At 27.6% G+C, this 19,240-nt stretch overlaps 4 protein-coding genes across 6 annotated transcripts; 2 read left to right on the top strand and 2 right to left on the bottom strand.

Moving 5' to 3' along the window:
• Positions 1 to 377: 377 nt before the first annotated feature.
• On the bottom strand, positions 378 to 2,958 carry LOC128959559 (transcriptional repressor protein YY1-like). 2 transcript variants are annotated; one of them, XM_054305551.1, is made up of 8 exons: positions 2,698 to 2,958; positions 1,697 to 1,852; positions 1,440 to 1,631; positions 1,226 to 1,379; positions 1,106 to 1,167; positions 872 to 1,029; positions 736 to 808; positions 378 to 682 (listed from the first exon to the last, which is right to left on the bottom strand). In XM_054305551.1, exons 1-8 carry the CDS (start codon positions 2,807 to 2,809, stop codon positions 453 to 455), a joined length of 1,137 nt encoding a protein of 378 aa, XP_054161526.1. In that variant the 5' UTR covers positions 2,810 to 2,958; the 3' UTR covers positions 378 to 452. The 2 variants fall into 2 exon arrangements, with proteins under 2 accessions (XP_054161526.1, XP_054161525.1); XM_054305550.1 differs by having other exon boundaries at positions 1,226 to 1,382; positions 2,698 to 2,957.
• A 380-nt stretch (positions 2,959 to 3,338) lies between these two features.
• Positions 3,339 to 4,265, top strand: LOC128960321 (glycosyltransferase-like protein gnt13). Its single transcript, XM_054306393.1, has one exon. The coding sequence runs from the start codon at positions 3,339 to 3,341 to the stop codon at positions 4,263 to 4,265; it is 927 nt and encodes a 308-aa protein (XP_054162368.1).
• A 4,606-nt stretch (positions 4,266 to 8,871) lies between these two features.
• Positions 8,872 to 15,836, top strand: LOC128959553 (kinesin-like protein KIF21A). 2 transcript variants are annotated; one of them, XM_054305536.1, is made up of 11 exons: positions 8,872 to 9,223; positions 9,301 to 9,480; positions 9,544 to 10,363; positions 10,445 to 12,753; positions 13,151 to 13,333; positions 13,604 to 13,735; positions 13,838 to 13,908; positions 14,200 to 14,265; positions 14,752 to 14,935; positions 15,000 to 15,161; positions 15,228 to 15,836. In XM_054305536.1, exons 1-11 carry the CDS (start codon positions 9,186 to 9,188, stop codon positions 15,796 to 15,798), a joined length of 4,716 nt encoding a protein of 1,571 aa, XP_054161511.1. In that variant the 5' UTR covers positions 8,872 to 9,185; the 3' UTR covers positions 15,799 to 15,836. The 2 variants fall into 2 exon arrangements, with proteins under 2 accessions (XP_054161511.1, XP_054161512.1); XM_054305537.1 differs by lacking the exon at positions 13,151 to 13,333 and having other exon boundaries at positions 8,873 to 9,223.
• Positions 15,837 to 16,044: 208 nt separating this feature from the next.
• Positions 16,045 to 18,755, bottom strand: LOC128959558 (uncharacterized protein KIAA2013 homolog). Its single transcript, XM_054305549.1, has 6 exons — positions 18,497 to 18,755; positions 18,325 to 18,428; positions 18,009 to 18,266; positions 17,799 to 17,950; positions 16,752 to 17,731; positions 16,045 to 16,683 (listed from the first exon to the last, which is right to left on the bottom strand). Exons 1-6 carry the CDS (start codon positions 18,559 to 18,561, stop codon positions 16,347 to 16,349), a joined length of 1,896 nt encoding a protein of 631 aa, XP_054161524.1. The 5' UTR covers positions 18,562 to 18,755; the 3' UTR covers positions 16,045 to 16,346.
• Between the last annotated feature and the right edge of the window lie 485 nt (positions 18,756 to 19,240).

Here is a 19,240-nt window from a genome sequence, read left to right as displayed (position 1 = left end):
CAAATGACTTATTCTTTACAATTACCGGTAATTTAAATGATTGAATAATATCTTATGAAAACTAGTTTTATCAAACAAATGAAATGAAAGATAACATAATTTCCAAATGCATTAATTAAAACTTTTAACAAAATTATATACTCATTACAATGGCAACTACTGTATATATGAATAAAATATTGTTTAAATTAATTTAATTTAGTTAATGAGACAAATCATGAAATGAAATCAAACTAAAAAAAGATACATTTATATTATACAGAATATTACTTATTAATATTACTTTTGCTTTGTAGTATTTATCCATAAATACATTAGGAAATTAAATAAAACTTTTTACAAAATAATAATTTCTTATCATTGATAAAATAGAGTCAAATATTGAATTATCATTATTATTATTAATAATATATATATATTTAAATAGTAATAAATTTATTGAATCAATGATTCTACAAAACAATGCCTTCTTCAGCAGTGGCAATGACGAAGCACTCGGTGCCCACTTCTGGTATACTGGACTGCGTCCCCGTTGGCGATGATATCGGTATTTCCATAGTTGTCATTCTCTGTTGTTGATTAGCTTTTGCTTTTGCATGCGTTAGGATATGAGACTTCAAATTTGTTGACTGCGCGAACTTCTTGGAGCAACCATCAAAAGGACAAACATATGGTCGATCACCTATACATTCATAATAAAGTTAATTATCATAAATCATATCATTTATACAATACCTGTATGTATGCGAACATGTGTTCTCAAATTGAAGTCTAAAGAAAACCTTTTGCCACAGCCCTCGAATGTGCACTAAAATCATAATACAATACAAATGTCATTAATGACAGCTCAAGATATCATTGAATAGATCACCTGAAATGGTTTTTCGCCGGTGTGTACTAATTGATGTCTCTTTAATTTACTCGATTCGACAAAAGCTTTACCACATTCGGCACAAACGTGTACTCGTGGGCCGTGAGTATGCAAATGCTTACGCATTGCACTGTTATCCCTAAACATTTTGGAACAACCTATCAAAAACATAATACCATTCAAATTATTTTATATAATCAACTGTCAATAACTCAATGAATATACTGTACATACCTTTGTGAGGACATGCAATAGTTCGCGACTCATCTTCTAGAGATTGTTTTCTAGGTTTCATTCTGTATTATAAAATCAGTTATTCAAACACAACAATAAAACAAACAAATAATACAATACTTTGCAAACTCTGCCAACTGTTTGGGATCTGAAAGATCTACTCCAGGAATCCCTTCTCTGGGGATCTTTTTAATTCCAGTGACATATTCATTGATATTTAATTGTGAATGAGATGACGAAGACAAGTCGTCGTCCATATTTGCTGTTACTATCTCTTCTGCAATTAAATAATCAAATTAAAAACAATATTACCATAAATAAAATAATATGAAACCTTCATCAGTTCCAGTGGCCCACATCGTTACACTAAACTCTCCTTCTAATGTCTTAATCTGAACCTGTTTTTGTTCCCATTTTCTGTTAGAAGAACCACCAGATCGTTGTCCAGCGGACTGTAACAGAGATGCGCCGCCACTTTGGTTCGACCTTTTGTTGCTCCTCTTTGTACCAGAAGTCAAGTTTGAAGCTATTTGTAAATTTAAACCGTTATCCAAATCATAACCAAATACTCAATTCAATCACATTTCATACCTGATCTACGCTTTTTTGTATTAGTTGGAGTGGTCTCTATCAGTATTTCGGGTGCACTCGACGGGAATACCGACACATCGTTGTGGTCGTCGTCGTCATCATTCCAGTGGCCAAAGTGGTCGTCATCGGGTTGGAGAGCAACCATTTGACGATTATCTGATAATCAAACCATTATATTATATATTGTTAATACAGTATTACATTTCATAAATATTTATAACGTTTATAAACAAATAGTTTATCATAAAATAATGTTATCTATAATTAGATTATTATATCAATTAATATTAAAACACTATTTATATTATTTTTCTCATAAACGTCTAAAATTTCCTTACAATTAAATAGTTTTGTAATTAATGTTAAACATATGTTATTAAACCAAACTTATGCTAAACTAATAAAAACTTATCATAATTTAAATCCCAATAAATTAGTTTAAAAATATTTTTATCTTTACTAATAATTTAATTATAAACATAAATCAATGCTCAACTGATTTTTGAAGAGGAAAATGATAAAAAAATATTTGATATTTTGTAATAATTATTTAGTTTATATAAACATTTATATTATTGTTAAAAATGTAATTTTTGTAAATAAAATGAATAAAATAAATAAATAAAAATAGTTATCATTAATAGTTATCCTAAAATTTAAACACACAATTAAAAGGCTATAAAAATATGCATTCATTGTATTAAACATTGTTTTCATTATTATTATTAATATTTAATATTATTATTATTTGGTTTATTCATAAATATTGAATAAATTGAACAAAACTTATGTTAAAAAATGACGCAAATATTTGTCAGAAAATTAAAAAAAAAAACAAAACAATTGAAAACAAATAAATAATTGAATTAATTGTTAATCAAATTCATTGGATTTTAATGTCCAGTGAATGAAAACAAATGAAAATAAGAGTTATTTTTTGATATAAGAGTTGATATGATTTGTCGGCTTTTGACAAACAATGAATGTGTTTGATGTCAGACCTGTTTGGTGATGATTGTGATGATCTTCATGTTTGATGTGTATGGGTATGGCCTCGATCTCGACTTCTTGGACCTCAACTATTTGGTCGTCTGTGTCGGCCATTAATGGCATACAAGTGTGTTGTTGTCAATGATGGCGAAGCAAACAATGATGGCTGACATTCAACAGCAATGGCCACCAAATGTTGTCATTGTTTGCCATATTATAGTCATATTATAGTCAACACTACACTAACCACACCTTTCTTTGCCATATTTGAAATACGTGTCAATACGTCATCACTGATAATATAAATCAATGTATTCATTGGTCAATAATATACACCAAATACATGTACTTTCAAATACATAATCATTCATATACTTCGTTACATAATTTATGTCAAATCTGTACCCCATTTGATGATTCAATGAGTTTTTATCTATTAATTATATATATCTTTAAATATTTTGAAGATATTGTAAATTAAATACATTTCATATGAATGTTATGAATGGACTAAATGTATAGAATTGGCGCTCAATATTGAAATGTATTAACAAATTGATTGACATTTCAAGTCATCATTTGATACCTCTTTACGAGTCATTCATAATCTCATCGATTGAATGAATAGTTGATTGAATTCACACAACAAGTGATGACCGAAATGGACGATGACTTTAGCGACGACTCAATTGATCCACAGATTGAATACGATTTGATTGTCAGTCAAAGCAATAGTCAATCATTTGATTTGCTGATTGACACACAAAGTGGTGACAAATCAGCTCTTATGAGTGACACGGAACAGATGGATGTGACCACTAATAACAATTGTGTCAATGATAACGAAGTGATAACAACTGAAAATGACATTTTGATGACATCGAAGCAACAGAAAGATAAACCAAAGATTAAGAAGTTTATCACTAAATTTAAAAGTCAAGACTTGAAAGACAAACTTAAGAATGTGAACGAAGAGAGTGTCAATAATGTCAACCATATCTGTGATAAAGATAATCAAACAAATGACGGACAAAAGTCATCATCAATTGATGACAATGAAGACGACAACAATAAGTGTGAAACTAAAGTCAAGAATATAAAGAAAATCGTTAAAAGTAACGACAAAAATATAATTAAAGACAAGATTTCGGCGAAGAAGATGAAGAAGAAAAATAAAGTTAAAAATATTATAAAAGAAGGAAATGTTGTCAACAATGTGATCGACAATCATAAGAGCGACTGTGAAGAGAATGACAATAAAAAGAAGAAAAAGAAAATTAAAAACATTAAAGAAGAAGAAGAAGGGACTGATGAGAACAATGTTATCGACGATCATAAGAGTGACAATAAGAGATTGAAAATGAAGAAAAAGAAATCAAAGAAAGCAAATTTAAGCGACAAATTGTATTCAACGAAGAAGAAGTTTATTGGAATCAGTGATGAATTGTTGCAACAGATGTTTGGCTCAATTGGTGACCAGACAGACACTGATGACAATAATTGGCAACACATGTATGTCAACCAATGTAAACATTGGTTCCACAGACAGACAAGACAAATGGCAACTAATATCTATTAATTTATTTAATTTCATTTAATATTTTTTATAGTATAACCAATATGTGATAAATAGTTTTTAATAAAATTTATAAATATAATTTTAAAATGTTATTTTAGATACAGAGATACAGTATTATCAAAAGTTTATGTTAAACTTAAAATATGTGATAAAACTTTTTACAGATGGAGTTATGTTTACAATAGAAATTATATTATATAATATATAAATTATAATTTATTAATTCATTGTATGCTCAAAAACTTACGATAGTTATGTTAAATATTAAAATGTAAAAATTAAACTTTATAAATAAAACAAAGAAATTAATTAATTTTATGTAAAAAAACGTGTATATAATTAGTGATAATCTTATTGAAATTTATTTTAATTACTTTAGTAAAATAAATGTGATATTCATATCAATTTGATACACCTCTTACTCCAGGTGCTGAACAGGTGTCCCAATCATCCCATAACTGTCTAATAGCTATTTTCTAATAGTAAAGAGTATACATTCAATGAAATAGTTTTACTCATATTATTTAATTCATAAGAGTGTCTCTTCAAACAAAATTATTAAATATTTTATTCACTTATCAGATGTTTTTGTTTGTAAAAACAAATCACATCTATTTTATACATCATTTCCTTAAAGTTTGTGATTTGAGTTAAAATTTATATATAAAATATTTATATTAAAATTGGATTTTTTACATTTAACTTTATGATAAAAATAGTAAGTGAACTCTTGTAAAAACTTTTTTAATGTTACAATATATACTGTATTTACTTAAACAATTGATTCATTATTATATAAATTAATTTAAATATAGCTTTAAACTATTTTTTTATTAATTTTATAGTACGGTATATAAATCTACCGTGTTATAAATCTAACATTTAATATAAATTATTTAATATTGTTGTTTTCCTATAATACTATTAATAGTATTTAATTGTTAAGTATTATATACTAATATAGTAACTATATTATGTAACTATAATGACTATTGTGGTCAATCTGTTTATTACAATTATTTATACAATTGTTATATAACTTACAATGCAATTAATGTTATTAACGAATTTAGTTTTTTAAATATTTTATTGAATTTTATTTAAAATAACGATCTTTCAAATATATGTGAAGTTAACTACAGTATATTAAGCACATTAAAAATATTTTTCTGATTAATGCTTAATCAAATACAATGTTATATAATATAGTGTAAAATACAGTATATGAATATTTTGTATTTAAAGTTTAAACTGTTATTTAATTGTTTATATGTTTTATAATATTACAAATAATGTAGTTTCATTCAATTTTTTTATTAAAGTATTTTATTCACTAACAACAAGTTAATATATAATTTTAGAGAATAATAATATTTTATATAATTTCAATGACTATAATATTAATTTATATCATTTATGTAATGTTATGTTTCATTTAATTATTTTAACTTTATTATTATGTATGTATTTTTATAAACAATTTAATATTTTTATTAACTTATTCGTGATTTTATATACAATAATTAGATAATAGCTATTAATCAAACAAAACATTAAATACAATATTCTTTATGTGAATTATCTGAATAAGCAGTGCTGTCATTAAATAACTGTATAATTTAAATATACAAATTGTTAAATTATATATTGTATAAAATATAAGAAAATGTTATTGAACTTTAATGAAAAATGTTTTTATTATGTTATAATTTATATAATTATGAAATTAATGCAAATAATTTAAATAATGTATAATTAATTACAATTATTAAAAGTTATATATTTTAATTAATTTTTGTTGAACCTTTTAATATAATTTTCATATTAATAAAACATACACATAGTTACTAATAATAAGATTATGAATTTATATACATTTATATATACAGTATAGTATACTATAGTATTTTTATGAATAAAGATAATTTCATATTATATTATTAATCCATAAGTAAACATATATTTTATTTTATTTTTTAGTAACTATGAAAAATGATTAATAGATAATAAGTTAAAACGTCTATATTTATCTATTTATTTAATATGTAGCATTCATTTTATCTTTTAATTATTTTATTATTTAATATTATAATTTTGTAATTAAACTTATTCAAAAATATTTTCATTTCATATCTATTTTTGCCTATAAATTATTGTTAAAGTAAATAAAAGAAATAATTTGGTGATAATCTTAATAATAATAGTCATATACAAGTATAAAAATATATAAATAATAAGTTCAGTAATTCAAGTTAAATAAATATATATTAAAAATTAATAAAATTACGGTAGTTTTTAGGTTAACAACAATTTTGTTTAAATTTTTTTTCAATATTGATTGTCCTTCAAAATACAAATCCTTTTCCATAATGTTTATAATTATATGAAAATTAAGTGAAGTTTAAGAGGAATGAGGAATAAATTTAATGAAAATAAAAGCCAAAAATTATGAAAACCCCCGCAAAACGCCAACAGTTTATAGCAATTGTCACTGAATTTTACATATATAGCACTCAATTGATGGTTAAGTCATAAATTATTTGAAAAACATGTTTAAACATTAAAATTTATTGCATGACTTTTGTTTTTTATTGCATAATAAATTGTCGGCTTATAAATATCCACCATTTGATAAAATTGATTTTTTTGTAAATAATATACAGTAATATATTAATTAAACAACAATATTAGTCAAATTTTATAATACTATTTTAGTAACTATAATAATAGTAATTATAATAGTTATCAAAATTAGATAAGATTTTTGAAATAATATTAAATAAATAATTATATTGTCGATAATATCTATTAATGGAAACATTGAGCTATTAACTTTTAAATATCTATTAATACAATATTTTATAATTATTATATTTATTTATTTATTAATGATTTCTTAATAATGCAGTTTACATGAAATAAAACTTGAAAAACAGGAAAATGTTTCAATTTATTGAGTTATAAATACAATATATAAAATATGTTATAATAGAGTATATGATACAAGTATAAATAAATTTATATTATCTTTACTTATAATATAATACAAACCAAACCAAACATTATGTTTTTGATTTAGCCCATGTTTTTAATGTATAGTATTTTTAAAACTTTTTATTTAGCGAGAAATTCATTGATTTGTTTGTCTATTTTTAATCCATCAATATTTAATTTATTAATTAAATAATGAAAATAATGATTAAAAGATTTTTCTAATAGTGACCGCACTTATAAATTATAATATAATTAATTAATATAAGTTAAAATAAATAGTGCGATTATATTAATACTACTAAATAACACTACAGTATATAAATATTTGAAAACTTTATTTAATATTATATTATATTCAATTGGGTTAATGTTATTCTTAATTTAATATTAGTGTTCAATGTTTAAACAAAGGGTAGTTATTAACAAAATATTATAATTTATAACAATACTAACAAAAAATTATATAATAATTATATTCACTGTTATTTTGAATTAAACATTAATTTTAAAAGCAGTGTATCTAAAATGTTTAATTAATATAATAATACAATATTTATAATTAGCTTAAAAGTTTTTTTAGTGAAAAGTTTTCTGTATAATAGTTTAAATCTTATATTATATACGGTATATATTATGAAATACTGTATTTGTCTTTCACAACAAAAACTTATCATAATTTTTTGGATTTTATTTACGTGTAATTCATAATTCATTATAATATTTATAAAATTATATATTTTTAGTTTAGTTAGTTTTTTAAAATGTGATACAAATACTCTATTAGTTAGATATGATTTAAAAATAGTAAATTGAATGCATATTTGAAAGTTTCATATAATAAAAAATTCCGACTTAAGATATAATTATACTGTAAATGAATTAATAACCAAATAATAATAATAATGTATATAATTGATAACCTATTTTAATATTACATAATAATAGTAAATCAAATCACTATTAAATGTATTTTGATAACCATATCGATAACTAACATTATTATCCTATTATATATGATATGTCATTCATATGGTAGACAAACGGCTTTTCTATGGCTACTCTACAGGTAATACCTGACAGCTTCTGTAGATATCAAATCAATTGAAGATATCAAATAAACACTTGTTTAGTGACTTTCAAATAAAACATTGAAAACAAGGCCGGTATCAATGAAAATAAAATAAAATAAATAAATATATAAATAAAATAAAATATGTGCCAAATATAGTATGATATATATCTGTCTAATGGTTAACATATTATATTAAATATAGAATTAGTTGTATAAATGTTAGCTAACATTACCTAACAGTCACTTAAGTGTATGAAGTGTTGAAAAAGTTTGAAAGTTTGGATTCAATGTATTCAATGACTGTCTGTATGTTTGAATGCATTGTATGCGTGAATGCATTGGTTGTCGTCATTGGCTATCATTGTATTCATTCATTCTATGAGTTGAGTTGTGTTCTGATGTCAAATGTGTTAATGTTTTTCACTGAGAGTTCACTTCACGCATAACATTGGCTTCTAATGCATTCAAAAGACTAATAATAATAATAATAATAATAATAATAATCCAAACAATACTAAACTCTATTATAGACTATAGACTACAATATATTTTCAATCAATTAATGTGTTTATTATGATATAAATCACACATTTATTTGCTTTTATTTATGATTTTTTAAAATACTTTTAGTCTTTATTTTCTGTATTTGTTTTTAATTAAGTTTTATTTGTTTAATGTATTTTAATTGTGATTGTTTTGCATCAGTCGGTAATCAATTGAAATGTTAAATGAAGTGTTGATTGTGTGGAGACTCGAGTCTTAAGCCAACCGTAAAAACAAAATCATAAAATTGTGTCAACAAAGACAACAACACATCGTTTTTACCATCAATTGATTGCATATCTGGAGATCATATGATGGAACTGGAAAACAATGTCAAAGTTGCGATCAGGTATGTCACTCATGAGTAGCCATTGATATGTTTGTCATATAATATATTGATTGCAATTATGATTAACCAAAACACAGGATTCGACCGCAACTTCCCAAAGAAGTGATAGACATGTGTAAGACATGCACTCGTGTAACACCTAATGAGCCTCAGGTATGGCTCGGAGCAGACAAAGCATTTACTTACGATCACGTCTTTGACATCAATTCACAACAACAGATAGTTTATGAAGAATGTGTCAAAAAACTGATTAACGGGTAAATTGTATTATTTTATAGTTTTTTTTAGTAACGATTGACTGATTTTTGAATTATTTGTAGTTGTTTTGAGGGTTATAACGCCACTGTCTTGGCATATGGACAGACCGGTTCGGGTAAAACCTATACAATGGGTACCGGTTTTGATATCGGGTCGGCAACCTATGAAAAGGGAATCATTCCTCGAGCTATTGAGCATTTGTTTCTCGGTATCGCTGATCTACAACAAGAGGCCAGAGATCGACGAGAACCCATACCAGAGTTCAAAGTTAACGCACAGTTTCTTGAACTCTATAATGAAGATATCATAGATCTCTTGGCAGATGAGCGGTCAAAACATTCACACATAAAAATCCATGAAGACTCCAATGGAGGCATTTATATAAATGGAGTCAACACTAAACCGGTGCAAACTATTGATGAAACCCTTCAATGTCTTAAAATGGGAGCACTTTCTCGGACAACGGCGTCAACGCAAATGAATGCTCAGTCATCTCGTTCTCACGCAATCTTCACTTTACATATCAAACAACATAGAGTGACACCAATTGATCAGTTATTAGGCGATGAGATTAATGAACAAATGAATACTGATTTGGGTCCTCAAGAGTTTGAAACATTGACCGCCAAATTTCATTTTGTTGATTTGGCCGGATCTGAACGACTCAAAAGGACGGGTGCTACTGGAGAGAGAGCCCGAGAGGGCATTTCCATCAATTCTGGTCTTTTAGCATTGGGTAATGTTATCTCAGCACTGGGAGATAAAGCAAAAAAAGCCACTCACGTTCCATACAGAGACTCCAAATTAACGAGACTTCTTCAAGACTCGTTGGGTGGAAATAGTATGACATTAATGATTGCTTGTGTCAGCCCTAGTGATAGAGTGAGTCATTCAAAACTAAACACTTATTATCTCTTTTTAGTTATTATTATTGTTTTCATTAATATTAATTTAATTGATTAGGATTTTATGGAAACTTTGAATACATTGCGTTATGCAAATAGAGCCAAAAATATTAAAAATAAAGTGACAGCAAATCAGGATAAGTCGAGTCAAACTATAACAGCTCTTCGCCGAGAAATACAAGAGTTGCAGATCGAGCTTCAGGAGTATAAACAGGGAAAACGTCTCATCGATAACGACGGCACTGAAAAAATCAATGATATGTATCACGAAAACAATATGTTAATGAATGAGTTGCAGAATCTCAAAGTGAGAGTAAAAGCTCTTCAAGAAACTAATGAACGGTTAATCACACGAAATGCAGAAGTATTAGCCGATAAAGAAGTGGAAAAATGGATTAATAATGTCGACGGAAAGGGAGATAAGTCTAATATCTCATCATTAGTTAATGAGTATATGAAAGAGATTGAAGATTTAAGAACAAAACTAATTGAAATGGAAGAGACCTGTTCTTTGTTAAGAAAACAAACTCAACGTAATGGTCAGCGTATGTCTATGAGTCCGTTTCATTGCGTTGGAGCAGTTGCTATGACTGGCAATTATGACATCGGTATGAATGATGAAAAGACAGCCAATGACGTGATTAATGAAGCCAAGAGAGATGTGGAGAAAATTAAGAAATTATCAAAATTGCGAAAGAGATCCATATTGAAGGATAGTATTCCTGATACTAATGGCAACGATATTGAATTAAATGGTTTAAATGATGATAATGAAGACGAAGAATTGAGTGATGAAGAATTAGATGATAACGACAGCAGTGAAGAATCGGATGATGAAAGCCAAAAGGCTCAACAAGAGATCGATGAAACAGAGAAAGCTTTAATGGCTTTGACATCAGAAATAGATCTCAAAGAGAAACTTATTATTGAATTAGAAAAAAGTCAAAAAAAGATGTCATCAATGCGTCAACACTATGAAGACAAACTGCTTCAACTTCAAAACAGGATCACTGAAACAGAGTCTGAAAGAGATAATGTTTTGGCAAAATTGAATACATTGGGCAATAAGGGCGACGATAAAGCCAAGAAAGTTAGGGAAGAATATCAAAAGAAATTGAATAATTTGCAAACAGAAATGAAAAAACTACAGACAGCCAAACGCGAACATTCACAAGCATTACGTAACCATAATGTCAATGAGGCTCAGATGAGACAACTAAGAAATGAAGTGATGGAAATGAAAAAACAAAAAGTTAAGATTATTGCAAAAATGAAAGAAGAAACACAAAAACATAGAGAAGCAGAGATCAGACAAAATAAGAAGATTTCGCAACTTTCTAAACAAGACCGACAAAAGGCTATTAAAATCAAGACTCTTGAAGTTGAAAGCAATCGAATGAAGAATCTATTAAAACGAAAGGATGAGGAATGTATTGCTTTAAAGAGAAGAGTAAATCCAATGAGTGATAGAGTGGCCGGTCGTATAGCAAATAGTAGAAGAGGTCGAAATCTGCCGTATTCTCCAGTGGCGGCAAAGATGAAGTGGCAAAGATTGGAGTCTGAAATTAATAAAATTTCTTTAAGTAAATCAAGTGTTTCCGTCCACGAAAAAGCTATGGAAAGATATATTAATCAGAGACAGCAATTGAGTCGTTCATTGGATAAAGCAAACAGAAAATATGAGTCAGCCCTAAGAACAGGTAAACACGAAAATGAAATTCGCGTTCTTCAAGAAGAAATAGAAACCATTGAAGCAAATCTTAAATATATTAATGAAAATATTGATGACATGCAGTCAACTATAGTTCAGATTGAAGACGCAGAGGGAGACTTAGGAGATATTCAACAATATATTCAATATCTAAATATCGATGAAATGAAATATATGTTTAATAAGGTATTTGCGATGGCTATCAATCAATCTATGTTAGCGACTCAAAAGGAAGAAGAGAAAAAAGAGTTAGAAATGAAGTATAAACAGATAGCCGATAGCAGTCTTATTCAGGAACAACTTCTTCACCATGTTTTGGATAATACTTTCATAGATAATGCAAACAATCAAGTGGTCGAAGATAATAATAAATTAGATGAAGATATAGACAATCAAATGCCAATTCCATATGAATTTGAACATCACTTTAAGATTCCGTCGAGTCCTCAACCGGTCAGAACAAGTACGCCATCGAAGGAGAAGTTTCGTCGCATCACTCGTACACCCATAGAATTATTGGGAGATCCGTGTAATACAACTGTTTTGGATCATAAAAATAATTGTAATAATGATGTCATGACTCAGAGCTTAATTGCGCCAAATATTATAACAGAGGAGACAGAACTGCCCCGTATTCCCAGTGCTCCCTCTCTAAAGTAAGACTTATTTTGTTTCAATTATATTATTTTATTCTAGTCTTCAAGTAATATACAGTATATAAATATTTATACATTTATTTGATTGTAATCATGTTTTTAATTTACAAATTAGTTTTATTATTTTATATAATTTTTAAATAAAATAAATTTTTCTATATTGCATGTCATTATTTTTAATAGTTTATAGAAAATAAAATTTAAGCACAATTACTGTATAATGCAATCACTTTGCATGTAAACCTGTTGTCAATGTATGTGTTGTTGATAATTGCTGTGATAAATGACAAAGTGACCAATTTTTGTATTCAAAATAACATTTAAAATATTATTTATTATAAATATTAGAGCAATTAAATAATTAAATTGAATACTAAATAATATGCCACTGTCTCAGGGATTGCCTATTCTATCCCCCAAAACTTGAAATATTTTATACTCCAACTTTCAAACGTAAAACATATGAACGTTTACCGATACTTAATGACCCGACTCGGAGGTTAAGAACCACAACGTTGTCCTCCTCAGGAAATTCTCTCTCTTCTCAACCGCTCACTTATGTCTGCAGACAGCTGTCCACGTAAGCTATTGTCCATCACTAGCTATTGCTTATTGTTTGTCTTAACTCAAACCCACCCCTCACAACATCAATTGATTTAGTTATGGTTTTGGTTAATACATATTTATATTTGTTTTTAATAATTAATAATTTGTTATTATTAATATTATATTACTTAAAATTAACCTCCGTTTGTTACTAATACAGTATATTATCCATATTAATATATTAATTTTTATTAAATTATAGATTTTAATGTTTGAAAAATTTATAACATTACTACTTATACAGGGAATTGAGTAACGAATCGACAACACCTCCCGCATCCCCTTCAGTCCAGAGAAGAAATCGTGACGCCATTGAAAATGTCTTTTCCAGACTAACTAATGGTACCATAACTAACAATCAAATCAATATCGATAGGTTTGTTCATAATTTAAGTGTTTTTGCAAATTAATTTTATAACATTCTTAAACCATATTTTATATAAATTATAAAATATATAAATAAATTATAATTTTTTAGAGCTGGAAATATAGTACCCTTTACGGGTAGAAGTGATAAAAGTGCACCACTTATATGCACACATACTGCCGGTGAGTTTATTATTTTCATGTTATCTTGTAATTGATATATCAATTTAGATTATTATCAAATTATTATTTTAACATATTATTTAAGAAAAGCTTTGAAATATCGTTTAAATAAAATTTAATTAAAGCGTGTGTGGGATGACTAGCTTTGAACGCCCAAACATAATATGATAGAAATGATAGATAACTTAATTGTTTAAATACTTAATTACTGTAATCCTTTTAAAGTAAAAATTTAATTAATGACAAGTGATGTTTGATTTTAATTAAATCATTTAATTATTTCCCAAATAGAAGGACATACGAGACCAGTGCTTAGTGTTGTCGCTACAAATGATGTCCTCTTTAGTGGCTCTAAAGGTAATCATATTAATAATTACAATAATTATGGACACAATTTTAAATTTATTCAAACCTACAAATTATTTAAAAATCTTTTTCAGAGTTTTCTATTAATTTATAGTTTTTATTTTTCATAATAAAATAAAATTATAAAAAACTAATTAATGTTTATATCAATAGTTATGAATTTTACTACTATGTACGGTATTATACTGTATAAAAATGTAAAATATGCTATTTGTTAGATTATAAATTATACTAATTTACTGGTAAATCTTTTCTCTCTATTTTTTATATCCTTTATATAAAGACAGTACTTAAATACATTAACCTAACGATATAGTTCACTTTACACACTTATCAATCATCGTTAATAATCATTTGAATTAATAATATAGTTATGATAATTATCAAACATATTACATAAAATATAAATATTTAGTTATAAAATTTGTGTGCTTTCAGTAGAAATTATTAATAATTTGATTTAATTTGATTGAATAGACTGTTCCTTAAAAGTATGGGATCTACAGACAGGTCAGGAAATCCTATCGATCAACGATCACCCGGACTCAGTCCAAGTGGTTCGCTATAATGAATATAATAGACTTGCATTTTCTGCTTCAAAGTCGTTCATTAAAGTATGGGATCCTAGAGATAGTCCGGCGCGTTGTATCAAAACACTAAAGTAAACATTTCATAACAATTGAAAGTCAAATATCAGTTGAAACTAAATTTAGTTTTATCATTAGTTCCTCAGGTCTTGTTAGTCAAAATGTTTCGGCTAATCTCAACGCAACCAAACTTGAATTAGCACCGGGAGAAGCACCTATCCTTGACGTTCAATTAAGTACTTATGGAACGACATTATTTAGTACCTGTTCCCGAATAGTCAGGGTTTGGGATCTCAGAATGTAAGACATGTTGCTAAGAATTGCTAAGCATTTATATGGTATATAATATGTTTGATATTATCGCAGGTTTCATTGTATTGGAAAATTAAATACTGGACATAAAGCAGACATTATGTGTATGGCTGTTGAAGAGGCAGGTGTTGACAACAATTTAGTGATAACGGGATCTAAAGATCATTATATAAAAGTTTTTGAAATGCAAGAAGGCGTCGGAGGCATACATAACCCTAAGATGAGTCTAAAGCCACCACATTATGATGGCATTGAAGCACTCAAAATATGCGGTGATTTCTTATTCTCGGGAAGTCGTGACGCGTGTATCAAAAAATGGGATCTTCAAAGTCAACGATTAGTCCACTCTCTTAATAATTGTCATAAAGATTGGGTGCTATCGTTGAATACAATGCCTAATAGCAATATATTGCTCAGCGGATGCAGAAGTGGTCAGCTAAAGATCTGGTCAACAGAGAACTGCCATAATATTAGTGAATTGAAGGCACACTCCAATGCTATCAATTCGATTGACACCAATTCAAGTCTTGTGTTCACCGCTTCATCCGATAATACAATAAATTTATGGCGTTGGAGGTCTAACTATGACCCCTCACCTGAATATATCGATTGCCTCAATGAGTGATAATTAAAATATCAAAATATATTTATATTATTTGTTTTTATCTTAACTTTTAGTCAGAAATATCTCATTCATATCTTCCATAAATATATAAATCATAGTTTTTTATAGCAATTACACTAAATCTTAATTTTATACATTATTGTAATTTTATGTTTTTATAGTTGTTTTGCTTATAGAAAAAATGCATTCCATATATTATATGTATTTTAATTATTTTATATTGAACTTTGAAATTAATGTCCGAACAAATAGTACACTACTATTGACCAAATGATTAATAGATTTATACTTAAAAATATTGACAAATTTTTGTATTATGATAAACTATGGCCTAATTATTTATTAACAATTAAAAATAATTTAATGACAAATAATAAATTTAATTTTATTATTTACTGTATGTACACAAATATAGACTAGTTTTCAATTCCCTTTCAATATTTAGTTTACCAAATATACAATATTATAGTGTAAATTAATAACGAAATGAGATATAATTTCAATGAATTGTTAGTAAATATGAATGACTTGGATGTATGGGTTGACCATTACATGGCGTACCTGTTTTGTCGGAGACGTTCGTAAGGCACTGAAGAGGCAGAAGCGCCGAAATACTCATTATATATTAATTTTGCCAAAAATACATGAAATATCACAATTAGAAACACTATGAGAACCCAGAATATAGTGGGAAGTCCTCCATAACTGGTGCCAAATCGATGAACAGCAATGACCTCGTGTTCGTGTGCCGGCGCCTCTATGATCTCCTTTACGTGAATTGTATGCTTCAAGTCTTTAATGTGTTGTTCATCAGGTGTTATGTATAGAATTGCAGTCATTGGCTCAGTTAGTTTAACCGGAAACTCTTTGGGTATATAACTTAAACTAGAATATTAAATATATGATACATAAGTATATAAATTGACAAAAATTAAAGAAGTACTAAAACTAACCCAATGGGTGCGTCCAGACAACCGCCATCACAGGCATAGAAGTGTTTGTTTGCATTTTTGGCTTCTAATGAGACAAATATCTGCGCCTTATTATTGTCCTGAAGAGCGACTGTTATATTAATGAGTGTTTCATTTCCGTAGACAACTCTTCTGATATAATAATTTCTGTGTAATTCGTTTGGATGGCTATTAAATTCCAAATGATTTTTTGTAAATTGAAGAGAAGCCATACTTAATACCATTGCCTGCATAACTCCCTGAGCGCCGGAATTAATCAAATTATGACATCCCTGTTTTTCAAGGGTCAGCAGCCATAGGGATGCAATTCTGTTGATATCACTTATAGTGTCTAATTTAGACCATAAAGTGGAGGCTAATAGTGTTGAATGTCCGGTATAGCAGTGATCGGGTGAATATAGAAGTTCTTTATTATGAGATAATGGATGTCCAAAATCAATGACATTTACTAACTCTGAATGTACTGGAAATGTATTTTTCTGTGACAACACATAATAAAGTGTTGCATTAATAACATCACCGTTCAAAGCATTGGGTGCTTTGGAATAACTGATTCCAAAACCACTATTCCAGAGCTGATTCCACATATTTATATGATATCTCTCGATTGCAGTCGAAGATAATTCCAACACTTTTTTCACATTTTCACGAACTGATACCTTAAGATCGGGCACTTTTGCGGCAATTTGTGACAGTGATGACGGTGTGGTATAATTGATAAATGTTTGCATAAGTATAGTCTTCGAACTATGACTGTCCACTTCAATCGTTTCCAAAAGTTGAGAATAAGCTATCACTACTGCAATCACTTTATTACTGCGTCCCCATTGGGAAGCATCTAACTGTCCAACAAGTAATGAATACTCTTTATGAGCCTTATTTGGAACTACCATTGACTGTACTTTCATATTTGAATTGCCAGTCCATCCCTTTCTATTTAATTTGACAATTAGTGGCACATCCTGTTGTATCATATTATATAACATTAAATAAATAATAATTTATAAAAAAAGTTTAAGTTAAACTAACCGTTGGATTAGTTATACGAATCTCTTGAATAAAAAGTGTTGGTATGAGTCGATGGGCATAAAAAGTATGTTTAATGGATGCACTTTTCCGAAGATAATCAAAACAAGTAATCCGATTAACAATCCCATCCTTAAAGTGTATTATTTCTGCGTCTGAAAACAATATCTTTATATTAAAATCACTTCAATTAATCTAACAATTATCACATACGACGCGAATCTGCACCAAAAGAGTCGATGTCAACAATGGGATGAAACGGTAAATTCAAATCAAGAGCTCGTTTGCCTTTAATGTAAAAACTATTTTCACTATTTTGGACACCGATTGCAAACTTTCCGTTTCCCACATATGGCAGCAAATGGTTCCCATTTTCATGAATTTCATAACTTTTCCATATTTTTGTGTCAAAAATGTTTTCTTCATTTTCATACGGCTTGATGTGTCGCTCAACACATTCAATGTTGTGATCTTAAGACACATTTCATATGAAGTATTAGACATTCAAATGATAACATAAGATAAATACCGGCAAAATTGGCTGATTTTGTCCACAACTTGTTAAACACCAGAGGAATGACATAAAGAATTATCACCAAAATTATAATTATTAATAGTAAAAGTCTTCGACCACTATATCAAAGACAACAAAAAACAAATGAAACGTTTGTTTTACATATAATTCAAACAATAATACATACGAATAGTATTTATCAAATCTCTTGAATCGTCGCAAATAGATATCAATTGTGTCAAAGATGGCCATCACTTCACTTCACTTCAAATCATCTATTGTTTTGTTTTTATGTTAAATAAGACATAAACTTATTGTCAAAGAGTTGGTCCAAACAGACATCAGTGACAACTCATGTGTGGACATCACTTGCGGTCATCACATGTCATGTCATGTAAACAGTGGTCACCAATGAGTCATTGGTTTCATATATTAGTCATCAATAACGTTGTGTTTGTGTGATATGATTACCAAATACACAAATATTCTGTATTTACCGTAAAAATTAATTAAATATTTTTATAATAAAAATAATATAAATTATAGTAATTATAGTAATACTGTAGTTGTGTTAATGTACACTATATTTAATCAATTTATAATATTTTAATAAAAATTATATAATAACAACATAGACTATAATCATTGCAATAGACTTAATAAATAAAATTACTTTTAGTTAATTAATTTGTTTATATCACATGAAATGTCTAATAAAAACAATAAAAACAAATAATTAATAATAATATAAATTGTATTAATATTTTACACATATTGTTGTTTATCGTATGGTTTATTCAAATACGACATTATTATTGTGGTATTCCTTATATATGTTTATATTAACTAATGTTGTCATAACAACACATAAAACAGAGTCTGAGTTAAAATTGGATCGAAAGCTCCAAATGAATGAACTTTGAATGCACTC

Source organism: Oppia nitens, unplaced genomic scaffold (genome assembly GCF_028296485.1).
Source record: "Oppia nitens isolate AA-2021 unplaced genomic scaffold, nextdenovo-longstitch-racon4-pilon3 scaffold4_pilon_pilon_pilon, whole genome shotgun sequence".
NCBI lineage: Eukaryota > Metazoa > Arthropoda > Arachnida > Sarcoptiformes > Oppiidae > Oppia > Oppia nitens.
The sequence above is the reverse complement of the archived record's forward strand: the minus strand, read 5'-3'. Positions and strand labels throughout refer to the sequence as shown.